Source organism: Arachis ipaensis, chromosome B3 (assembly GCF_059453495.1).
Source record: "Arachis ipaensis isolate K30076 ecotype BB chromosome B3, ASM5945349v1, whole genome shotgun sequence".
NCBI classification, from domain to species: Eukaryota; Viridiplantae; Streptophyta; class Magnoliopsida; order Fabales; family Fabaceae; genus Arachis; species Arachis ipaensis.
The window spans coordinates 50,380,488-50,405,827 of NC_142438.1; the positions used below are offsets into that span (position 1 = coordinate 50,380,488).

A 25,340-nucleotide genomic window follows, 5' to 3' on the forward strand; every position below is an offset into this window, starting at 1 on the left:
CTTTACTGCACCTAATTCCAATTTACATGGAAGAAGCATCTCCATTCCTACCATTGGATCAAACAACTTTGAGCTGAAACCTCAATTAGTTTCTCTGATGCAGCAAAACTGCAAGTTTCATGGACTTCCATCTGAAGATCCTTTTCAGTTCTTAACTGAATTCTTGCAGATCTGTGATACTGTTAAGACTAATGGAGTAGATCCTGAAGTCTACAGGCTCATGCTTTTCCCTTTTGCTGTAAGAGACAGAGCTAGACTGTGGTTGGATTCTTTATTAACCCATGTTCCCACGGTTTTTCCACACTTAATTAACATACTATCTTAAGCTAACCAAAGATTCAATTGGGATAATTAATTTGTTTTCCGCTTAAGGCTAGTGATGTGGTAAGATATAAAACAAATGGGGATTTCAAGGCTCAAAGTGGCTGACAAGGGTGATTTAAAGGGTAGGCTTATTTGGGATAAGTGAGCTAAAATCAAATAATGGCCTCAATCATATGCAAGCATGTAAATACACTAAATATTGGACATATAGACTGAAACAAAGTAAAGATCACAATTATAGAGAAGTAAACACACAAGAATAAAATATTTATGGTTAAATAATGTAACCATGTAAATAAGCTCAAAATCTCACAGGTTGTGTGTTCTTTGGCTCAAAAACCATGTTCCAAATACAACTTCAAACAAATTTAACAAAAAAAATTTTCAATTTAAATTAGTAAAATTTTTCAAAAATAGGGTCTTTAGAAGAATTTTATTACTTTAACCAAGTAGTAACTAGATGCATAAAATCAAATAAATATGCAAATGCAACAACTAATTTAACAAAGAAAATTAAACATTGGTGCAAAAATATGAAGTGACTAACCCATGGAAGTCGGTATCGACCTCCCCACACTTAAAGATTACACCGTCCTCGGTGCATGCTGAGATGTGCAGGCGGACGGGCTGTTCCAACTGATGCTTTTCTTCAAGGATTGTGCTGATGGACTTGTTTGTCTCCCCATGTAAACGTCTTCTAGTTCCCTTCCGGGTGGCCATCCTGAAAGAGAAAAGGGAAGAAGAGTAACCCGGAAATAGAGATAAGAAAATAAAAGAAGTATGGGTGGGTTAATGCCAAATGATAAGTGTCTCATTTACATGGAAGCTTCAACATGTAAGTGAGAAAATAATTGAAGCCATGGCATGCCAGTGATGCAAGATTTGAAACATAGGGGAGGAGAGTGTGGGTAATGAAAGACAGTATAAGCTCATGTCAATGCAAAAAGGAATACAAATATCATAAAAGATTAGCATTGATTTAAATAATATTACCCGACAGTGTAAACAAGTCACTAAGCACCAAATAATACCAGAAAAGACACAACAGTTGAATATGAACAAGTGACACCAATGGAAAAATAATAATTTTAGAAAAGAAAAAAAAATATGCACACAATTAAAATGCAATGGATGAAAGTATTTAAATAAAATAAAATAAAAGAGAAGAAGAATGAGAAGGGAAAGAAGGGAAGAAGAAATAAGTAAGAAAGGAGGGAGGAAAAATTAGGATTGGGAGAGAAAAGATAAGATATTTGGCAAATTAGGATAAACTGTGCGACGCAAGCGACGAGGACGCATGGGGCACGCGGTCGCGCGACTTGCGCTTATACTGATTGACGCGGTCGCGTCGGTCACGCGGTCGCGTCGGTCACGCGGTCGCGTGACCCGTTTATGCTACTGGCGCGAGGACAGCCTCGCTCTCGCACAACTCTCTGTTCAAAAATCATTAATTGCCAAATATTGGGTGACGCGATCGCGTGGGACACGCGATCGGGTGGGTGGGCACTTAGTAGGATGTGATGCGGCCGCGTGGGGCACGCGGTCGCGTGAGATGGACTGCGTGTCCAACGCCAGTCCAGCTCCACTCTAGCACAACTTTCGGCTGTGCACCATTATTACGTCGAAATCCTGGTCACGCTGCCACGTGGGGCACGCGGTCGCGTGGGACGATTTGTGCCACGGGCACGCCTCCAGCCACGCTCCAGCATGACTCTCTGTTCGTTTTTTATTTTCTCCCCTCTCCTTGCGACGCGGACGCGTCGCGTGACGTTTTTTTTTTTTATGAATGCAGAATGAAGTATGCAGAATGCAATGCTTAATGTGAATGCTATGCATGATTCCAGGTTCAATAAAATGAAATAAAATTCAAAAACAAACAAAACTAAATAAAATTAAAATTGCAAAAGGAATGATCATACCATGGTGGGTTATCTCCCACCTAGCACTTTTAGTTAAAGTCCTTAAGTTGTACATTGGAAGAGCTTCCTGCTATGGTGGCTTGTGTTTAAATTCATCCAGAAATCTCCACCAATGTTTAGAATGCCAACAGCCTCCGGGGTCCCAAACTAGGCATGTGAAGCTTCTGATCAGCTTCAAGCAGATTTTCAGGCTCCCGGGATGACGTATGTCAGAACAGAATTTATGATCCCAACCTTTGTTTTTAAGTCCGCCTCCGTCTTGATCTACATGTTTCCATCCGGGCGGTTTAAAAAGTAGAATCTCACCAAACGTTCTCCGTGATCCATGCAATTGAGCATGATACCAATCCGTGTACTTTGAGGTGAAGCGTGGAACCTTATTGAACCTTGTGCACCAACTCTGAGTACGAGCCATTTCCCTCTTACTCTTAAAGCCGCAAAGAGCTCTAAGCTGGCCATCTGTTTCAAGCAAACCATATTCAAGTGAATAAGTAAAGTTACAGGTTAAGGATTGTACCCACCTGAAGCTTGTATTAGGTGGTAATGGCCTTGAGATAGGTGTTTCCAGTGGTTCTGTAAGTTCTACTCCCTTGTGCTCTTCTGTAAATTCCTCCACTTCCTTGCAAGGTTCTACAATTGTATCTGTGTCCTTGTCAAAGTCTTCTATGTCTTCCTCATCACTTGAGTCATAGATTGGAGGTTGAGAGAAATCTACCTCCGCATCGTCTTCATATTCACTTGGGGAAGATTCTTCGACCTCAGAGAATTCACTTGCGGATGCCAGTTCATTACTAAGAGAATTTGACTTGTGACTATCATCATCAAGGGAATTTGTGTTCTGGGTTATTCTGTCTGATTCTTCATAAACAACTTGCCTTGGAGATTGTACAATATCCTCCTTAGCATCAACTGTAGCGTCCTTGATGGGGTTCTCCTCAGTTCTGGATTCCCATGGAGGTTCAGCATCTCCTAGATCTTCAACCAACTCTTCTTCCTGAACAATGACAGCTTCTTCTACCTGTTCTAGTACGAATTCATTCTCTGTCTTGTCCACTGGAGTTTATGGTATCTCCTTCATGCTACACTCTTCATTAGATTGTTCACATGGGGCTGTGGCTAATCCTTGTGTATTTGAGCGCCTAGAAACCCATTGAATTACTACTTGCTCCAGTTGTCGAATGGTTGTTTGAAATTTATTTACTGTTTCCTTTAGGCGAACCTCTGCTTCTCGGGTTGCCGGACTTGGGCATGATACATAGAGAAGTGGTGGTGGTTGGGAGTGATTGGATTGGTACTGGGGTAAGGAAGGATCATATGGTGGCGAATGGTGAAGAGAAGCTTGTGAGTGTGGTGGTTCGAGGTTATGTTGAAAGGATGGTTTATATGCACGGGGTGGGGCTTGTTGGTAGTTACAAGGTTGTCCACCATATCTTTCAGCTGGGTATGCACGGTAGAATGGTATTTGTCCATGATATCTTGGAAGGTGTTGTTGCCTAAAAGGTTGATTAGATCCTCGTGGCTCCATCCATCCTTGATTGGTCGGACCTTGATGTATATTCCTGCTGTAACTTCTATTTCCTTCAACAAAGTTAGAACCAAACTCAAAGCGAGAGGGGTGAGAGTTCATGGTAGCAAATAAAGATAAAAAGGAAAAACAAAAATAGAGAAACAAGCAAAAGAAAAATATTTACAATAACCAATAATAAGGCACACGTTAGCAGTTCCCCGGCAACGGCGCCATTTTGAAAGAGCGGATGATTGATGGTTTAGAGGTCATAGTAAACTCTTGTTGTGAGTATAGTTACTAAACCAAGCAATCAACCTTTCTTACAAACGTTTTGGGTGTCACAAGTAACAAACCCCTTAAAAATTGTTAACCGAGTATTCAAACTTCGGGTCATCTTCTCAAGGAACTGCAAGGAAGTATGTTCTTATTATTGGCTATAAAGGTTGTAATCGGAGTTTAGAAGGTGAGAAGCAAGTGATTTGAATGACAAGTAGAGTAAATGGCAATTAAGATAAATAAATACTGTAAAGCAAACTTCTGGCAAGGTAAAAGGAATTGGAAGTTCAACTTGGTTACCTCCCTCAACAATAACGAAAGTTGAATCTAAATTCCACTTAGTTAACCTTTACTAAAGTAAAGAAAATTCAAGGGACTAATTAGTTGACCTTCGAATCCTATTTATTTCCTAAGAAAAAGTTGGGATTATTGAAGTTCAGTTCAATTAGCAAGATAACGATTATCAATTATGTTGAGTTTGATAACTGTTGAGTTACTGATTTCTTAACCAAGACCAAAAAGAGAAAAAGTAAATTGCTGGAATAGAATATCTTCAGATTGAAAACAATGGTAACACAAATTAAAGAGAAATCAATCAATAACTGAAATACCTCAAATATCATTATTAATTCAAATCATAATATGGAAAGGGTTCATAAGTCAAGTTGGCAACATTTATAAGTACGCATAAAAGCATTAAAGTAAATATTAAACCTGGATCGAGAGTCACTCTTACAAACTAAGAGAAGTCCTAAATCCTAATCCTAATCCTAAGAGAGAGAGGAGAGAACCTCTCTCAAACTAAATCTAAATCATGGAAAGTGAAAATTGGCGAGCTCCCTTTGAATGGATGCATTCCCCCACTTTATAGCCTCTAATCTGTGTTTTCTGGGCCACAAACTGGGTCAAAAACAGCCCAGAAATCGCCCCCAGTGTATTCTGGTACGTTCAAGTGACGCGGAGGCGTCGCCCACGCGGTCGCGCGGATTGAAGTTCGCAGATGCGATGCGTCCGCGTGGATAACGCGTTCGCGTCATCTAGCGTCAAGGCAACTATGGCATATTATATATAAAATCGAAGCCCTGGACGTTATCTTTCCAACGCAATTGGAACCGCGTCGTTTGGACCTTTGTAGCTAAAGTTATAACCGTTTGAGTACAAAGAGGTCAGGCTGGACAGCTTAGCAGTTTCTCCAACTTCTTGTATTCCTTCCACTTTTGCATGCTTCCTTTCCATCCTCTGAGCCATTCCTGCCCTGTAATCTCTGAAAACACTTAACACACATATCAAGGCATCTAATGGTAATAAGAGAGGATTAATAATAAGCAAATATAAGATCAAAGAAGCATGTTTTCAATCATAGCACAAAACCAGGAAGGAAAATGTAAAACATACAAATAGTATGAATAAGTGGGTAAAGAGTTGATAAAAACCACTCAATTGAGTACAAGATAAACCATAAAATAGTGGTTTATCAGTCGCATTAAGGGCGGCTTGAATGACTTGTGATCTATCTGATATGAGAAGTATACCTTGTTGCGGAGTGACATGCTACCTCAAATTCGTTAGGAAGAATGACTATAACTCGGCAGACTTCGACTCCACAATCACAAATCCTATAGGCAGAATATTGTTGTTTCCATCTTGATTAACAGCGATTAATAGCACACTCCCGTACTTGCCATACAAGTGTGTCCCATTAACTAACACAAACGACTTGCTGTGCTTAAAAGTTTCGACACACGGGGAAAATGTCTAGAACACTTTATTAAGCTGGCTATACTCTCTGTCAATGAGATTCCCATTGTAATATGGAATAGCAATACAATCATGTACGGTGCTAAGGAGGTAGTCAGACAAAGCTTGTAAGAGTATAGGAAGCTTATTGTATGACTCTTCCCAATCGCCTCTTGCTTTGCCATCCACACCTTTCGATATAATGGCTTGAAATGATAGCTTGGTTGCACTGCACTTTGTAGCACTGGTATGGATACACTCGGATTAGCATGTATAATTGGCAGGATAACAGTGCAAATCAAAGTGCTATCCAAATGAGCATGGTCTTGAGACATCGTTGGCACCAAACAGTTATGTGGCCCTCCGAACCTCCGCACCTCCCTACGAGAGAACTCTCAATTTTCATCATGTAACACAAACTTTAATCAACATTACTTTAATTCAAAATATACTACGAAACAATATTTACCAATAGTTCAGATTTTTCCGTAGTGATACGAGAAGGCTTCATGGACATGACAAACCCCAATTTGAGGGTTTATCTTGTGCTGATTTCAGGGGTTTTATCAATGATTCCACACACTTTCTATATGAAAATACAAGATTTTGCATTCCTTTCCTAGTTTCGCCTCATGAATGAAAACATGCTTATTTCGCACTAAAATAGATACATTTCTAATCTTCTCTTGATGCCATTCGATGCCGTGACTTGTGTGTTAAGTGGTTTCAGGATATAGAGTAGGAATGGACCGAAAGAGAGAAGGAAGATGGGTACAAAGGAAGGAAGCATGAGGATTAAGCTTTGGAAATTTCCGCATGGGCGCGTGCGCACACTTGGCGCGCTCGCGCGGATAGGGCAACGTGAAGCCAAAGCCAAGAGGCCGCTTGAGAAGCGGCTAAGCCAGGATCTTCATGGGTGCGCACGCGTACATCACGCCTCCGCGCACATTACAAGACGTCTCAACGGCGCGTGCGCGTACCTTGCGCGTGCGCGCCGATTTGCGAATATTATTTTTTTAAGAAGTCACGTGACTTAGGCGTGGAGGCAGTTAAGGATCCCACTTTTGGGGAAACACCTTGGCGGGAAAAGCTTAAGAAGACCAAAGGAGCAAGGGTTAAGGACAATTAGTTAGTTCATTTTCTAGATCTAGATATTTTTGGGAGAGGAGAGTTAGTTACACTTTGGGAAGAAGAAGAGGGAGATTCCAAGCTTTTCACTAGGGTTCATCCTCATCTAATTTCTGAATTTTCAATGACTTTTTGGTGAGATCCATTATAATTCTCACTCCACATTGTTCATGTCATAGATTTTCTTCTCCAATTTCAAGTAGTAGATGCAATTGATCAATTCTCATAGATCTAGAATTCAACTTTGTAATTTTGGATTTCGTCTCTATTTTGAGAATTCGATTTTCATTGCTACTCTTTGAGACTTGTTGTTAGATCTTTGTGTTGCAATACTTTCAATTCGACTTTTCTTCTCATTTTCCTATGACTTTCCTTCTTGCTCATCACATGTTTGATAAAATGACAACACTAGCTATGGAGTAGAATTTTCACACTTGGCATAGGGTTTGGTCCTTGGAAGAAGTTGAATAGTTGTATCAATAGTTGATTTGGAATTAGGGATTGCTAGTTGGCTTGGAGTGCACTAAAGCTAGATTCCCATAAGGTGAAGCTAGGACTTGTGACTCAAGTTGATTGCTTTCATTTGACCTCCCTCTATACCTAGGGGATAACTAAATGAAGCAAGGCCTAATTGTTGTCAACATTGAATGGACTATAAGGATAGAATTTCTAATGCCAACCCTAAGCCAAGTCTTTTGATAATTGATTGTTTGTTTCTCATTACTTTGCTAAAACCTTCAAAGAATCCCAACAAGGCTTACTAAATCAATAAGATGCACACTTTGGCAATTCCAAGGGAGAACGACTCGGGAGACTAGTACTCTCGGATATAGATTGTAGATTTGTTTGATGAAGGATTTTGCGCCGGTTTAGACTATACTACGATTGATCATTTGATAATTTCTATACCGGCAAAAATTCATTTGTCAGGACACCCAGCAGAAAATTTCTTGCATCGACAATGGTATTTCAGTCTATTGGACTCCAAAACCTTGTTTCACTATTTCTTCGAATGCAGTATCACTGCAATCAACACAGCATATCCACTCCTAAATTTGTGGCCCACTCAAAATTCTACCCCCGCCATCCATGTTGTAATCTTGCTGTCGCTAAGATTGAAAGGGTAATCTAGTTGCATTGCATCTAGATTAAAAGTGTGATAATGGGTTAGAACTTCTGATAACCGTAGAATGACCAATAGGGAGAAGAAGAAACCGAGCACCCCTACAAGCTAGAGTCTCCGTTACATACTCCTCATATAAATCACTTTTGTTGGATGACCCGCTTTCAGCCACATAATCTGAATCAGACTCACTCAAGTCTACATCAACATTATCTCAAGGATCAGCAAAGTGAATGGCCTCGCCAATACTGGGACTGCTTTGGGTATTGAAGAAGATGACCCAGAACCACCTCCTACATCATGAACCACAGCATACCACTCCATAACATGTTGCGGTATTAGCCTAATATGTACATCAAATATTATACTAACGTGTTTATTGGCTTTAACCCAAAACGTCCTGTTAATAAAATTTTCACCAGACAGTACTGATAGGAATCTATATGTGACTTTGCCAACTTCCTTTAAACCAATTGCCCTTATGTTGCTCAATACAACAATTTTAAGCGCATCTAAAAAATTAACACGATAAGTGTGCAGCATCACAGATGAATTACACAAAAATATCACTCTCTCTTCACCATTTTTAATAATCTCATTGGAATAAACTACCACATAAAAGAACTTATTACTAGCAATTCTTTTGAGAAATAACAAAAGGAAGAATTGATGGAATTGACATAAATTTAGTGTGATAAATAATTGAACCAACAAACTACTTATATAAACCTTTTTTTTTAAATATACTTATCTAAGATACAAAAAATCCTATAAACTTATACACGTAACTCGAATACAGTATTCTAAATTTGGCCTTTATCTATATTGCGGGTACAACGCACCCAGTTTATCATAACTACGTTGTTCTGTCATATTCCAAGTACGCTCGATTTTTTTTTTTTTTTTTTTTTTTTGGGTACAGGTACCCACAAATTTTTTTTTGGGTACAGGTCCCCAATTTGTGGGTTTAACGCATTTTTTCGCTCTGTACCCGAAATATAAGTCCTCGTGTATTTTTGTAAGTTTTTTTATTAAATATTTTTGTAATTATTATAATTATTTAATTTAAATAAAAAAAAATCCGAGAGACACTAGGTGGGTCACAAAATGTTATATTTAAATAACATGCTTGACATGGTACAACTGATTATCTGAGAAAGCATTAACATATAATCTCAAGTAACAACTACAACATTTTGGATCTCTCCATGGATACAGAACTCCATTTATAGTAGATTAAGGGAAAACAAAAAGAAAAAAGAAATGAAAAACAAAGAGGAGCACCGGCCGGAGCAATTGAAGGATGACCTCGGCATCTGAACCCCACTTCTAAAGTACTCTATTGGCCGTACAATGATCCCATTGTTCAAGGCATAGCTCAACCTTTAGTCCTCTACTACACATTTTAAGGCCACATAAAAGAAAAGGTGAATATTTATATCGGTTAATAATCAGATTTAGCTCTTAAAAAATGGTTTATTCTTTAAATTTATTTTTTAAAAAATTTTGTTAATTAAATTAATTCTTTAATAATTATAAATTAATTATTTTTATCTTTTAATAATTTTTATCAACAATTGATGATATTAAATGTTAAATCACATCATATATGATGATACCTAACATTTTATTAAACGCTAAATAAATATATTTATGAAAATTTATCAATTTAATTTCGTTAAATTATATTAGGATTGATGTTTATATAATTGAAAAAATAGATTAAATTAATATATTTTTATAAATATATTTATTTAACATCCAATTAAATATGTTAGATGTCATATATATTGTCCATTGTTAGTTAACGTTCTATATTATTAATAGTTGACTATTAACTAATAGAAGGACAAAAATAATTAATTTATAATTTTAGATAGACTAATTTAATTCATAAAATTTTTTAAAGACAAATTTAAAAAATAACTGATTTTTTAAAAATTAATTTAATTATTAACCTATATTTATAATTTAAAAAAGATAATACCATTTTAATTTGATAAACTTTCGCTATAAATATATTTTTTTATTAAAAGTGATGTTATCATTTGAAAAAATTAAAATGAAAGTTTACATATATTTGTATTCGTATAAAGTTGATAGTTAACGGACAATTTAGTCAAATTTATTAAATCGTTTCACAAATTTTCAACTATCACCACCTTTACATGAAAACTAACCAAATAAACCGTTTAGCTAGAAGATAACAACGAAGGAACAAGAAATCAAAGAAAAATAAAAAGAACAATGAGAGAGAGTATAACTGACATGATGAAAGGGTTGAATAATCAGCAGCCAGGTGGGTTCTTGAACTGAAGGACGGGAAAGTCATGAAAAGATGTTGATGGAATGGAAATTGATAATTTGGTTGTGGAAGAACATTTGTCATCGGAATCAAATCCTCTGCCTTTGTGGGGCCATTCATCAAAGAAGCTATGAACAGTAGTCTTCTGATCTTGTTCTTGATTTTTTGAGCGCTCATTGAGGCTCTCAAGTTGCAAGTACGAGTAGTCACTATTGTTGGATAAACTTGTGCAACTCCTCTGTTTTGTGGAGGAAGAAGAAGATGAGGTGCTTATGGTCAATGGTGTGAGTTGCCATGAATCGTCCATGGAGGATCCAGAGAAGCTTTTCAATGTGCTAGAAGGTTCTTTGAAGAAAGCACGTTCATCCGCTTCCTCTTTCACTCCATAGACGTACCTACTGTTACATTTTTACAAGAGAAATTAACAAAGAGGATTTGATTCATCATTCACTAGCACATCAATTAAGCATCTTTTAGGATAAATTACAATTATCACCTTCAAGTTTGGTAAAATTCAACTCGAACTTTCTGTATTTTTCAAAACATTCAATGATTTCTACTTATATTTAAGTAATAGTATACTCTGTAACTTTCTGTTTCTGTAAAAGTTAAAACTAAATTTGTCTACAAATTTAAGACAATTTCAACTATTAGAAGGTTAATGTCATTTAGACGACTAGAAAAAAGAAAAATAATATATGTACGGAAAAATTTCAAGTGAATTGAAAATACCAATGTTAACAACTATTGATTTTAATTAATATATATTATATATATTTTTTATAATTCAGATCCGTTAAAACAATTGAAATACCGGTGTTTTCGGTACACTTAAAACTCTTCCTATATGCATATCGGTCATCAAATTAATTATTTTGTACTATGTATAAATATATAAATTATTTAATTTATTTTTAATATATATTTTACATGCGTAACTAGTTAGGTTTCTATAGGTAACAAAGTTGAAAAAGAAATTGCTATCAATTTTACCGAACTTTAGAAAGACCAGCATAATTTGCCCCTTTTCCCTGATCAATATGGCCAAAACATGATTTAGAAAAAAAAAAAAAATAATGCTATATATAGTGTCAAAGTACAGACACTAATATCTTACCCAACCGTCTGTCTTATATTATGGGACCTATAAAAGATAACTTCAAACCCCACATATAGAGGAAAGGCGATTAATTAAGATCCTAATATCTATATTTGGAACAAAAAATATGGGTTTTAGAATAATAATTATATTATTGAAAGAGAAACCTGGAGGGAGCAGTGTTGTCTGGAAATGAAAAAGCAACAGCAGATGTTGATGACCTTGATGGAGTGTGGGAATTGAAGACAAAGGAATGCTGATGAAGAAGATTTGAACCATTATTATAGCAAGAACGTTGTTGAGGGTGCTCATTAGTTTTAGTGATTGATGATGATGAGATGATGGTGTGGGTTGTTGCTGAAGAAGCACTATTGCTTGTGTTTGTTGTTGTTTTCAAAAGTTCCACAGGCTTTCTTGAACGGTTTTTCCCTCGGTGCATGTGCCTTTCACAGTACTTTGAATCTGGGTATGCCTCTTTTGAGCACCTCCATTTTTTTCCATCTGTTCTTCTACACCTCCCTGGTTCCGGGTCTATTTTTCTTCCCAAACCCATTTCAAGATAGTTCCATCCAACTGCACAAACTCACACCCAAAACCCCTTCCTTTTTTGTCAAATAATGCATACACATATTCTATTTTTTTTTTTTAAATGTAATTTTAATACATTAATAATATAAAAAAATTTACACATATATTTAATTTTATATTACCACATTAAATAATTATTTTTAACAATCTAATTCATGAATGATCATATAAACAAACACAAGAATGACTTGTGTAAATTTAGACAGTCAGTATATCAAAATTAATTTATTAAACCGAAAACTAATATATAGTACTATGGAAAATGAATATATATTAATAAGAAAAAGAAACTCACAGTGTTGTTGTTGAGCTGGTTGGTGATGAGGCAAATTGAAATGGCTTCTTTTGAGAGTGAAGAGAAGATCAGGAGGGACAGTGGTACCTGAAGCCATGTATTTGTATATTAGAGCTTGGTGTTCAAGTTCTTGCCACTGTGATGGGGTGAAAGGAAACCTACTGTTCCTACTACTACTGCTGCTGCTACTGTTGTTCATCATCAAATTAAAGCAATAAGGAAACAATGACAAGTAATAGGATCAAATTGAAGGAGATATGCTTATTTATTTCTGATGTGTATGCAAGTAAAAAAGGAAACAGAAATTAAAGTTGATTTCAGAGCAAAGAGTGGAGTGAAAGAAAGAGAAGACAGATTCAGTGTGAAAACCATTATAGCAAAGTGTGTGAGTGAGCATGTGTGTGTGTTGCTTTTGTTGGGGGAAAAATGTTTTTTTGGACACAAAATTATCATATTTTTGTGTTCACACTGATTTCATTATCATTATTAGATTTTGGTTTCGTACTTATTTCAACATTTAACAAAAACTCCCAGCAGGAGGATATTAACAAATTCTTTTTGGTATTAATTTTTTTTTATGAAATTCTCTTTTTATTCATAAACTTGTCTAGTGTTTTGTTGATATGAACATTTAGATATTTAAATAATGATATTCTTTTATACTTTTTCAGTTTTGATATGAACTTTTCTATTTTTTAAAATTTTATTTGTTTACAAATAGTTATTTAATTTATTTAGAAACTTTGAGTAATATTAATTTGTTTCATTTGTATTCTTATTTAAGACACAAATAAAAAATAAAATTAAAAAGAATTATGTGAACTTTTATAAAACAGTGTTATTTTAGTATAAAATTTACTTATTAGTTATTAATAAGTGTAGGGGCTTGGAGTAGAGTAGGTATATTTCTATTTATTTGCAGGGACCATATGGCTACAGAATCTTCTGTACGTGTAATGTAAAACAGATGGTTCTGATTAGAGTGATGCATGGTGATGCTGATGATGCAGTTCTGCTGCCAACCTGTCTCTCTGCCAACTTGTGTCTCTTGACACACTCCGGAAACTCAGAAACTAAGAAACCGTTTTTTTTTAATATCTTCACAACAAATTTTATAACATGTACATTTTCGCATTTTAATATTTGTATGATTATGGGTTAGGTGTTCTACCTAATGTGGTGATTTAAGTAGATACGGCATCTCCTAAAATTAATCATTATTATTATTATTATTATTATTATTATTATTATTATTATAAATAAGCAAATTTTATTTTTTAATAATAATATTATGCTTCTCACCGTTTTTCCTTATGGTAGTCACCTTTTTATTTTCTACAAACCCGCTTGGTACTCTGTTGTATCTACACCACTGAGGAATTATGTTTCACTCCCCCATAGATCTATGATTCTTTATTCTTTTTTGTTTAGCCAAGGGAAGCCAGAAATGATGTGAATCCGCCAAATTAAAAATTGTTTCATCAATCAACCAAAGCACTTCTCTATGCAATTCGAACCAGTTTAGTTCGAATTGCATTTATATATAATTCGAATCTAATCAGCTCGAATTGTTTAACGAAATTCACACTAATTTGAACCAGCTTGGTTCGAACTAAAAACATACATAATTCGAACTAGATGAGTTCGAATTATATAAAGGAAGCTTCCCAAAGGAATTCGAACCAGGTTGGTTCGAATTACACAAACCATATTTCGAACTAGGTTGGTTCGAATTAGTGAGCACCAGACCTATATATATATGGTTGTAAACGTGAGTTGCTCTCATTAGAGGGGGTAAGATGGCTAGTGAGGAGAGTTTTGTAGTGTTGGTTCACCACAGAGGATCGATTAAGAGGAAAACTCGTTTCGGTGTGAACGATAAGGATCCTCTCTGTATTATCGTGAGGCCTACGACGAGCTATGATGACCTTGTTAGGTCTGTACTGCTGAAACTTGGTCTGGAAGGTGCGAAGCGGGTTAAGAAGTTTTTCTATTGCATTCCAATCACGGTGCTCCAGGAAACCGTGAAGTATGATTGTTTCACGATCGGGAATGATGAGGACTTGCAGGTCATGTTTCATTGTCGCCAGCAGTTTCCAGAAGTGAGGACACCAGAACTGTTGGCAAAGTTAGTTGATGTGGTATCCAGCTCAGGGGGTTCGAACCGAAATACCACCACTTTAGCCACGGCAGCCGGTTCTAGCTCCAGACCTGCCGTTGCTTCTTCTTCCGTCCCTGCGTACGAGCCACCCGTCCAACATGTCGCCTCCCCTTCGTTCGCTGTTGATCTCAACGGCAGTGTAGGAGACGAGGTCGGAACAGGAGAATTTCTGCCGACCTCTTTACAGTGTGCTGCACCGCCTGGGGTTGGAGAGGGATTGTTGGGTGATCCAGAGGACGATGATGTCGAGCCGGATATGATTAATGATGACAGTGACGATGATATTGGAACGAGTGAGCCTGCCGAGGTGGGAGGTGGTTCTAGCTCTGGCACACAGCAGTATCCACCACATTTTTCCTCTTTGGACTTGGATGCCATGAGGCAGGAGGGGGTTCCTGGGCAGCCTGCTGGATTTGGAGCTAGAGATGCGGAAGGGACTGCTGGTCTGACAGAGTTCCAGGTTGGTCAGCAATTTCAGGATAAAGATGAGGCCTTGTTAAGTGTGAAGACTTACAACATCCGCCGAGGGGTACAGTATAAGGTAGTGGAGTCTGACTATCGTCGGTATGTGGGCAAGTGTTCTGAGTTCGGGAATGAGTGCACATGGTTGATTCGGCTGAGTCTCCGGCAGCGCAAGGGCATTTGGGAGGTCAAACGGTACAATGGACCTCATACCTGTCTTGCCACCTCCATCTCCAGTGACCACAGGAGTTTGGATTATCATGTGATATCGGCATTCATTATGCCAATGGTTAGGGCTGATGCATCCGTCAGCATCAAGGTGCTCCTAAATGCCACGGCCGCACACTTTGGGTTTAGGCCGACGTACAGGAGGGTCTGGTTGGCGAAGCAGAAGGCTATTGCCCTCATCTATGGTGACTAGGATGAGTCGTACAACAAGCTCCCTGGTGTAATGCCTCAATATTGGAAGTGAGGGTGTTTTGCAAAACTATTGGCAGCGGGACAATTCGCACTCTGCGAATTGTCAGGAGCAGAATCTGCCTGTCACAGTCTTGAGGACAATACGCAAAGGGCGGATTGTAATTTTATAATATTTAAGGGACAATACACAGTCTGCGTATTGTCAATACACAGACTGCGTATTGTCAATCCACAGACTGTGAATTGCAAAAACACAAATTGCGTATTGTTAATCCACAAATTGCGTATTGTATTTTCGTAAATAAAAAATTATAATTGAAGAACTATAAAAGGAGGAACGGTATTAGGTTGATTGAGTGTGAGAGTGTTTTATTTTTTTGAGAATGTAAGAGTATAAAAATGGAGAGAGGTATTAGTTTGAAAATGTATTATAATAGTCAAATCTTTCCCCAAACATCTGAGGGTGTGAGTTTTGTTTGTGAGAATCCACGTGATATTGTTATTCCTTTTGCAATAACATACGAGGAATTTAAGAGTATACTTTGTCAATGTGGTGATAATCAAGTATTAAAGAGAGTCGTTAATATTTTTTATAGACAGCCTGTTTTAGTGTTCGGTGGTTTCGTTCAGTTTCAAATGATGAATGTGGTTGACGAAGGAAGTATGCAAGGAATGTTTTCGATCTACCAACAAACACGGGCACAAGTGTCTATTCTCGAATTGTATGTTGAGTTTGAAGAATTAGTTGAGGTTGATTTACCGGAGGCTAACATCGACTGGACTGTTTATAATAGTGAAAGCGAAGAGGAATTTGAGGGAACCTACCAAATTGTTGGTCCAACTGAAGAAGTGGGTGAAGATGATATAATAGTTGAGTCTAACGTAGCAGATGTGGCAAATGCACTGGCGAGCCAATATCCATCTAGAGAACCTTCTTTCATGCATGCCTTGGATGTAGACGCTATGAATGCACCAGAATTTCCTGAATATATCAATTCAAGTAAGCAATTATTATTATTATTATTATTATTATTATTATTATTATTATTGAATTGTAAAGCAATAGTTAGAATTATTTGTTGTTGTTATTGCTGTAGATCCTGTTGTTGTTTCGGACGGTGAATTTGTTGTTGGCATGGAATTCAGTTCTAGAGAGACTGTTATTGCAGCAATTAAAGATTATACCATTCGCAGGGGAGTGGATTACCGGGTGTGTGAATCTGAGCCAACGACTTTTTATGCTAAGTGTGTACAATACGGAACAAGTTGCGATTGGCTTATTAGAGCTAGTCTTATTAAGAGAAAGTTTTGTTGGGTTGTAAGGCGATACAATGGTAGTCACACATGCACTAGAACTAGAATTTCTCAAGATCATGCCAAGCTAAATTCAGACATGATTTCAGAGGTGATAAAGTCATTGGTTGAAGCTGATCCATCTTTGAAAGTGAAATCAATAATTGCTGAAGTGCAGTCAAAATTCAATTATACGACGAGTTACCGCAAAGCATGGCTCGCGAAGCAAAAGGCAATTGCAAACCTTTTTGGTGGTTGGGAAGCTTCTTATGAAGCTTTGCCGTCGTGGTTTGAAGCAATGGTACAAAAAGATCCATCAGCAGCAGTCGAGATTGAAACTGCACCAGCATACCAAGGGGATGAGGTAGTCCATGATGTAAGGATACTGACGCGGGTATTTTGGAGCTTTTATCCTTGCATCAGAGCATTTAGGAGCTGCAAGCCAATCGTACAGGTGGATGGGACACATCTGTACGGAAAATATAAAGGAGCTCTACTAGTTGCAGTTTCTCAGGATGGCAATGGCAATATTGTGCCTCTTGCATTTGCCGTTGTTGAGGGTGAGACTTCTGATGCATGGCACTTCTTTCTTACTCATTTACGCACACATGTGGTGACTCGAGATGGTGTTGGGCTTATCTTTGATCGTCACGACTCTATTACCTCAGCAATAGCTCGTAGTAATGGATCATGGGAACCTCCAAGAGCTATCCGAATGTTTTGTGTTAGGCACATAGCATCCAACTTTTTGAGGAATTTCAAGGCACCGTATTTACAGAAGCTGATAGTCAATATGGGTACGTAGATTATTGTGAAACTAAGGCGTATTTGTTTTTACAAGGCATATAGCATCCATTTTATTGATTTTGTTTTGTTGGTTATTTACAGGCTATTGTAGGACTGTGCATGAATTTAATGTGCAGTATGCAAGATTGCGTGAACGTGGTGAGGCTTACACGCGATGGCTTGATCGAATCCCACGACAGCAATTTGCTTTGGCATTTGATAGTGGATACCGTTGGGGTCATATGACCACAAACCTAGTGGAGTGCATCAACGGAGTACTAAAGGGAGCTCGAAATCTTCCTATCACGTCACTTGTGAAGGCAACTTTTTATAGGCTAAATGAGTTGTTCACTAGGAAGAGGGCTGAGGCTGAGGTTCGAAGGAATGCAGGACATGTATTTTCTGAATATGCTAGCAACAAACTGCAATCAAATCAGCAAGCAGCAGGAAACATCCAGGTTAACCTATTTGACAGGCAAAATGAGATCTTTGAGGTACGTGAGATGCCCATTGGTATCGAGTATGCGGTGAATCTCCGTCAACGGTATTGTGATTGTGGTGAGTTTCAGACAGATCGAATCCCATGTCGCCATGTCTTTGCGTGTTGTGCGAACCAACGACTTGATTGGCAACAATACGTTCATGAGGTCTATAGGATGGATGAGATAAGAAAGGTGTATAGAGCACGGTTTAAGCCATTAGGAAATCCAGCAACATGGCCGGTGTATCAAGGACCAAGACACATACCTAATCCGCACTTAAAGCGGGTTTCCAAAGGGCGTCCCAAAATAACCCGCTTCTTGAATGAAATGGGTATGCGTGATATGCGTGGTCCTAGGCATTGCAGGCTTTGTGGAGGCGAAGGCCACAGTCGAAGTAGATGCCCCCATCGTGCAGGGCCTAGTGCTGGTGGATCTGCACCTATGTCTTAGTGCATTTGGTTTTTCCTTCATTAGGAATTGGATTTAAATACTACATCAATTGTATTAAATACTACTTTATGAAATCCCTGTGTGTTCGAATTTGATGTGAATTTATAAAATTCATAACAATTACAATTGCGGTCTTAAATTAAAAGATAAATAACAATTATTTGCTAAATGTCTTTTTCACAAATTTAGTACATTTCTTAACCGCCTTCTTGATTGTGGAAGGGGTATATCTACTTGCACTTCTACGTGTTGGCTCAATCCTCAGATTATACCCTTTACCATGAATATCTGGAGTATCCGCCATATCCGCACCTACCGCACCACCTATATGACATAAAAAATCACAATAATAAATATATCACAATAATAAATATATCACAAGAAAACACTAATATATCCCAATAACGAATATAAAAATATATCACAATCATACACTAATATACCATAGTAATGAATACAATAGTATATTATTACCTGCATCGTCATCACCATCGCTGTCACTATCACTATCATCCTCGCCAACATTATCATCCTCAGCCATGGGTGCCTGCACCTGAGGAAAATCAACAGCATTACTAAACCCAATCCCTCTGGCGACACTCTGGATCGAATCACTCTGAATCGAGTCAATAGACCTTCTAGCTCCAGAGCGTGGAGAGGGGCTACGACGTCGTACTTGCGAATCAACAGATGACCGACCACAAACAATTTGAGGCGATTGTCTACTACACTGCAGAGCCTGCTCGTTAATTTCAGGAGGTTGCGGCTGAAATTGTTGCACTTGCAGTTGAGGGTCCAACAACTCATTTACCCATTGCGACGTGTCTGTTTCAGGTGCCCACCGATACAACTGACGATTTGAAGATTGCTCAGCTGTGTCCCTCTGCTGTGACATGGCGGGTCGATAATATGCTTGATATGGCGGCATCTGTAATGAATGTGAGTCATCGAATAACTGACTAAAGAATGAGACTCCAGGCTCAGTGTACGGTTGTGTGTACGGGTACTGGTATGGGTGCATCATAGGTTGTGGCTGTGGCTGTGGTTGTGGCTCTGGCTGTGGCTGAGGCTGTGGCTCTGGCTGTGGCTGAGGCTGTGGCTGTGGCTGTGGCTGTGGTTGTGGAACATAACCAGTTAAACGCAGGTGAGCTCTATATTCGTCATTATACCATTGCATATACGCTTCAGATGCTTCATAGTGCACTACGGGATCACCAACCAGAACAGAGGTCAAACGGTTTGTCCACATCATAATGTATGCATAATGCTCATCTCTCCAATCTTTGTTCTTTGGTCCAGTCAGGACCATGTTGTGAGCTTCTGCAAGCATCATCGGTTGACTAGGAACTTCCTGCTGTAAACCAAATTGTCTTTTGACTCTATCTGATGCATGCCATTCAATGCACTCAAATGATATCAGTGGCACAGTTGCACTCCACATTAAGCGATGTTGCAAGATTTCATTAGGAACTACAATGTTTCCTATACGTTCATGGCTGTACGGGTTCCACACAAACTGAAATCGCATAACAAAACAAACGTATAAACATAACTACAAAACAATGCACAATAATAATAAAACTAACAAATGTAATAAAAAAAACTTACCCCATCTACAGGAATATCATCTATTAACTGTCTAATATGCGAGATGGTCCACTTTTTATAGCCATGAAATTGCGAGCTCCAAGCAATCCAGCTAAAATAAAATGAAACTATATTATACTAAACCCATACATTTAAATCATATATTTGAACAATGCATACTAAATAATTCATAGTAACATGTTATATTAACATTAGTAACATTACCTGCACGCAAGCGGAAAGCTTGGTTGCGATCGCACAGGTGCTAGGAACGGTAACCGTTCCCAAGCCCATACACAAAGCAGCGCCAATGGACCATCCACATCTTTACAATTATAACGTGATGCCCGACATAGTGTCCTATATAAATGTGCCAGGCAAGCTGAACCCCAACTAAAGTCCCTAATCTCAGCAAAATTACGGAGCAGAGGCAAGAACTTCCAGTGGATTGTCATTCCGGACTTGTCACAAAATAAATTTGTGCCGAACAACAATAATATATGAATCTTAACGTACATTTGCCTGCCCAAGGCGGTATCCAACTGCATGCGCCGCTTTAGGGTGCGGAGCCATGCAAGTTTGACACCGCTTCCTTTGTGATCAGCTGCAGTAGGTATTGTCGCAAATTGTATCATGAATTCATTTTCGAGGCTACTACTACTGCTATCTGTGAATCCTGACACCGGTAAACCATCCGTGGGGAGTCCAAAAATCATTGCAACATCTTCCAAGGTAATCGTGCATTCACCGTATGGAAGGTGGAATGTGTGAGTTTTCGGGCGCCATCTTTCAATCAAGGCATTGATAAGTGCATTGTGCAAAGTCAGTTTTCCTAGTATCTGAGATATGTGATAAAATCCACTATCCCGTAACTCGATTTCAACTCGGGGATCATACACATCTTGGTGGAGATATCTTGATCCCAAATCTCTTGAATTCTGAAACAAAATAAGAAATATAATGAGTATCAAAAACAAAAACAACAACAACAATAAGAACAATAATAATAACAATAATAATAATAAATGAACAAAGATAAAAAATAATTACATATGGTGGACGATCCAGATATTCAACAATATGATCTTCAGGACGCGTAATGTCACGAACCATATTCTACGTTTATTTTTTCCTGAAAAAAATATATTATATAAACTTTATTAGTCTGAATTTAAATATTCATATTTAAATTAAATTTGAATTTAAAAAATTAACTCTTATTTAAATTTATTATATTTAGATATTTATAAAAAATATCAAATATCTGTAACATATTTAAAATATATTTAAATTAAAAAATATTTTAAATCAAACTTAAATATATATTTAAATACATATTAAATTAACAATTAAAAATATTTTCAATTTTAAATATATATTATGACTATAAATATATTCAAATTCAAAGTTAGATATATAGTTAAATTCGAAACATGTTTAATTTATATCTAAATTTAAATTATTAATATATATTTACTCAATTTTAAATAAATACCGAAAACCAACCAAAATGTAGTTAACGACATTTTTTGGACTGTATTTTATTTCAAAAAATATATAATTTTAAATTATAAATATGTATTTTCATACTTTTAAATTTTATTCAAATTTAAATTTAAATATTTAATTAAAACCAAAATATATTTAAAGTCAAATTTTAAGGTAGATTTAAATATAGATTTAAATTTCAAATATATTCAAATTCAAATTTAAATTTATAATCAAAACCAACGTAAACTTAAAGTCAAATTTAAATACATATTTAAATTTAAAATATATTTAAATTTAAATTTAATTTTATAAACAAAGCTAAAATATAGTAACGTCAAATTTACTTATATACATAAATTCAAAATATATTTAAATTCAAATATTAATATAAAATTAAAACTGAAACATATTTAAATATTTATTTAAATTTAAACTTTCTAACATATAAATTAAATTCACAATTATATTTTATTTTCTGATTTAAATAGACTAACTAAAATATTATATTTAAATTTAAAATATATTTAATTAGTATTAATTACTAATTAACATCATCATCATTCATCTAAATATATAATAAAGGTATAATTTCTATTTATATATTTTTTTAACTACTAATAAATAAATACTATTTAATTTAAATAATAACTATATATATTATTATCACATTATCTCTATTCCAAATAAAAAAAACACACAGTTAATCTACTAATTATATTAATAATATTTAAATAACTTACTTGTTAAAACTTGAAGAAACAACAAATTTGGCAAATGAAGACCAAGTTTCTGCAGGAGGAAGCATGGACGGATAGAACTGAAGAAGTATTAAAGAGTAGAAGGAAAGGAACGTTTGAAACTGTGGTTGTCTCTGAAAATGTTTGCGAATTGGGGAAGCTTGTGTACATTGACGAGAGAGAGACAGTCAAACATCACCTTATTCACGGGCTTGCAGTTCTTTGACGCATGTCGACCATGCACGCAATACGGGTTTTGCGTATTGTAGGGGAATACGCACTTTGCGTATTGTGCTTCCCAAAGAACGCGCCCCCAGACCCTTGTTAAACACCATTTTCTCTAATATTCTCGTAAATCTCACTCTCTCCATCAATAATGAAATAAAAAATCCGTTCTACCTAATGTGGTGATTTAAGTAGATACGGCATCTCCTAAAATTAATCATTATTATTATTATTATTATTATTATTATTATTATTATTATTATTATTATTATTATTATTATTATTATAATAAATAAGCAAATTTTGTTTTTTAATAATAATATTATGCTTCTCACCGTTTTTCCTTATGGTAGTCACCTTTTTATCTTCTACAAACCCGCTTGGTACTCTGTTGTATCTACACCACTGAGGAATTATGTTTCACTCCCCCATAGATCTATGATTCTTTATTCTTTTTTGTTTAGCCAAGGGAAGCCAGAAATGATGTGAATCCGCCAAATTAAAAATTGTTTCATCAATCAACCAAAGCACTTCTCTATGCAATTCGAACCAGTTTAGTTCGAATTGCATTTATATATAATTCGAACCTAATCAGCTCGAATTGTTTAACGAAATTCACACTAATTTGAACCAGCTTGGTTCGAACTAAAAACATACATAATTCGAACTAGATGAGTTCGAATTATATAAAGGAAGCTTCCCAAAGGAATTCGAACCAGGTTGGTTCGAATTACACAAACCATATTTCGAACTAGGTTGGTTCGAATTAGTGAGCACCAGACTATATATATATGGTTGTAAACGTGAGTTGCTCTCATTAGAGGGGGTAAGATGGCTAGTGAGGAGAGTTTTGTAGTGTTGGTTCACCACAGAGGATCGATTAAGAGGAAAACTCGTTTCGGTGTGAACGATAAGGATCCTCTCTGTATTATCGTGAGGCCTACGACGAGCTATGATGACCTTGTTAGGTCTGTACTGCTGAAACTTGGTCTGGAAGGTGCGAAGCGGGTTAAGAAGTTTTTCTATTGCATTCCAATCACGGTGCTCCAGGAAACCGTGAAGTATGATTGTTTCACGATCGGGAATGATGAGGACTTGCAGGTCATGTTTCATTGTCGCCAGCAGTTTCCAGAAGTGAGGACACCAGAACTGTTGGCAAAGTTAGTTGATGTGGTATCCAGCTCAGGGGGTTCGAACCGAAATACCACCACTTTAGCCACGGCAGCCGGTTCTAGCTCCAGACCTGCCGTTGCTTCTTCTTCCGTCCCTGCGTACGAGCCACCCGTCCAACATGTCGCCTCCCCTTCGTTCGCTGTTGATCTCAACGGCAGTGTAGGAGACGAGGTCGGAACAGGAGAATTTCTGCCGACCTCTTTACAGTGTGCTGCACCGCCTGGGGTTGGAGAGGGATTGTTGGGTGATCCAAAGGACGATGATGTCGAGCCGGATATGATTAATGATGACAGTGACGATGATATTGGAACGAGTGAGCCTGCCGAGGTGGGAGGTGGTTCTAGCTCTGGCACACAGCAGTATCCACCACATTTTTCCTCTTTGGACTTGGATGCCATGAGGCAGGAGGGGGTTCCTGGGCAGCCTGCTGGATTTGGAGCTAGAGATGCAGAAGGGACTGCTGGTCTGACAGAGTTCCAGGTTGGTCAGCAATTTCAGGATAAAGATGAGGCCTTGTTAAGTGTGAAGACTTACAACATCCGCCGAGGGGTACAATATAAGGTAGTGGAGTCTGACTATCGTCGGTATGTGGGCAAGTGTTCTGAGTTCGGGAATGAGTGCACATGGTTGATTCGGCTGAGTCTCCGGCAGCGCAAGGGCATTTGGGAGGTCAAACGGTACAATGGACCTCATACCTGTCTTGCCACCTCCATCTCCAGCGACCACAGGAGTTTGGATTATCATGTGATATCGGCATTCATTATGCCAATGGTTAGGGCTGATGCATCCGTCAGCATCAAGGTGCTCCTAAATGCCACGGCCGCACACTTTGGGTTTAGGCCGACGTACAGGAGGGTCTGGTTGGCGAAGCAGAAGGCTATTGCCCTCATCTATGGTGACTAGGATGAGTCGTACAACAAGCTCCCCAGGTGGGTGTTGGGAGTCCAGTTGACAATGCCTGGTAGTGTTGCAGTCCTTAGGACGAGCCCTGTTCGAGTTGGTGGACAGCTGGACAAGTCTCAAGCTTATTTTCACAGACTGTTCTGGACGTTTCCACCGTGTATTGAGGCATTCTGTCATTGCAAGCCGCTGGTTAGTATTGATGGCACCCATCTGTAAGGCAAGTATGGGGAAACGTTGCTTGTCGCGATTGCACAGGACAGAAACTCCAACATACTCCCTGTTGCATTCGCACTAGTCGAGGGTGAGAATGCTGAGTCTTGGTCATTCTTTCTCTCCCACCTGCGTCAACACGTGACACCGCAGCCGGGTCTGCTGGTTATATCGGACAAGCATAACGGCATCAAGGCCGCGCTTGAGGCTCCCGACGGAGGCTGGTTACCTCCATCTGCATACCAGGCATTCTGCATTCGACATGTAGCGGCAAATTTTGCCCTAACCTTCAAGGGCAAAGACTCACGGAGGCTTCTTGTCAATGCGGCGTACGCTAAGACCGAGGTGGAGTTTGATTACTAGTTTGATATTCTGCGGTCTGAAGACCCGGCAATGTGTGAGTGGGCGAACCGGATAGAGTATTCCTTGTGAACTCAGCATTGTGATGACGGGCGGAGATTCGGGCACATGACGACGAATATCTCCGAGTGTGTGAACTCAATCCTCAAGGGTGTCAGAAACCTCCCTATGTGCTCGCTGGTGAAGGCAACATATGGAAGGCTTGCAGAACTGTTTGTTCGCAAGGGGAAAGATGCTGAGGCCCAGCTGGGAACCGGACAAGAATTCAGTCAGCACTTGGTGAAGTGTATTGAGGCCAA

The 25,340-nt window shown here is 37.8% G+C and overlaps 3 protein-coding genes across 6 annotated transcripts; 1 reads left to right on the forward strand and 2 right to left on the reverse strand.

Moving 5' to 3' along the window:
- Positions 1 to 9,112: 9,112 nt before the first annotated feature.
- Positions 9,113 to 12,911, reverse strand: LOC107630472 (growth-regulating factor 3-like). Of its 4 annotated transcripts, none has more exons than XM_021118886.2 (4): positions 12,302 to 12,911; positions 11,586 to 11,991; positions 10,283 to 10,714; positions 9,113 to 9,410 (listed from the first exon to the last, which is right to left on the reverse strand). In XM_021118886.2, the coding sequence occupies exons 1-3, from the start codon at positions 12,501 to 12,503 to the stop codon at positions 10,303 to 10,305; spliced, it is 1,020 nt and encodes a 339-aa protein (XP_020974545.1). In that variant the 5' UTR covers positions 12,504 to 12,911; the 3' UTR covers positions 9,113 to 9,410; positions 10,283 to 10,302. The 4 variants fall into 4 exon arrangements, with proteins under 4 accessions (XP_020974545.1, XP_016189098.1, XP_016189100.1 ...); XM_016333612.3 differs by having other exon boundaries at positions 10,283 to 10,717; XM_016333614.3 differs by having other exon boundaries at positions 9,273 to 9,407; positions 10,283 to 10,717.
- A 5,601-nt stretch (positions 12,912 to 18,512) lies between these two features.
- On the reverse strand, positions 18,513 to 23,659 carry LOC148570596 (protein MAINTENANCE OF MERISTEMS-like). The gene is made up of 6 exons (XM_088507094.1): positions 23,639 to 23,659; positions 20,993 to 21,058; positions 20,168 to 20,880; positions 19,964 to 20,054; positions 18,830 to 19,871; positions 18,513 to 18,679 (listed from the first exon to the last, which is right to left on the reverse strand). Exons 2-6 carry the CDS (start codon positions 21,053 to 21,055, stop codon positions 18,513 to 18,515), a joined length of 2,076 nt encoding a protein of 691 aa, XP_088363220.1. The 5' UTR covers positions 21,056 to 21,058; positions 23,639 to 23,659.
- A 305-nt stretch (positions 23,660 to 23,964) lies between these two features.
- Positions 23,965 to 25,044, forward strand: LOC148570597 (uncharacterized). The gene is made up of 3 exons (XM_088507095.1): positions 23,965 to 24,048; positions 24,472 to 24,660; positions 24,835 to 25,044. The coding sequence occupies exons 1-3, from the start codon at positions 23,965 to 23,967 to the stop codon at positions 25,042 to 25,044; spliced, it is 483 nt and encodes a 160-aa protein (XP_088363221.1).
- The last annotated feature ends 296 nt before the right edge of the window (positions 25,045 to 25,340 follow it).

What these genes read in the sequence shown, in the direction of transcription:
- LOC107630472 (XM_016333612.3), bottom strand. Translation starts at nt 12,503, where the DNA reads ATGATGAACAACAGTAGCAGCAGCAGTAGTAGTAGGAACAGTAGGTTT. An exon ending in ACCAGCTCAACAACAACACT is followed by an intron (nt 11,992 to 12,301) that starts GTGAGTTTCTTT and finishes GAGTTTGTGCAG; the next exon opens with TTGGATGGAACTATCTTGAA. An exon ending in GACAACACTGCTCCCTCCAG is followed by an intron (nt 10,718 to 11,585) that starts GTTTCTCTTTCA and finishes AAAATGTAACAG; the next exon opens with TAGGTACGTCTATGGAGTGA.
- LOC148570596 (XM_088507094.1), bottom strand. Translation starts at nt 21,055, where the DNA reads ATGGTTCGTGACATTACGCGTCCTGAAGATCATATTGTTGAATATCTG. An exon ending in ATCTGGATCGTCCACCATAT is followed by an intron (nt 20,881 to 20,992) that starts GTAATTATTTTT and finishes ATTTTGTTTCAG; the next exon opens with AATTCAAGAGATTTGGGATC. An exon ending in AGCTTTCCGCTTGCGTGCAG is followed by an intron (nt 20,055 to 20,167) that starts GTAATGTTACTA and finishes ATTTTATTTTAG; the next exon opens with CTGGATTGCTTGGAGCTCGC.
- LOC148570597 (XM_088507095.1), top strand. Translation starts at nt 23,965, where the DNA reads ATGAGGCAGGAGGGGGTTCCTGGGCAGCCTGCTGGATTTGGAGCTAGA. An exon ending in CTGGTCTGACAGAGTTCCAG is followed by an intron (nt 24,049 to 24,471) that starts GTTGGTCAGCAA and finishes TATGGTGACTAG; the next exon opens with GATGAGTCGTACAACAAGCT. An exon ending in TCTGTCATTGCAAGCCGCTG is followed by an intron (nt 24,661 to 24,834) that starts GTTAGTATTGAT and finishes GTGACACCGCAG; the next exon opens with CCGGGTCTGCTGGTTATATC.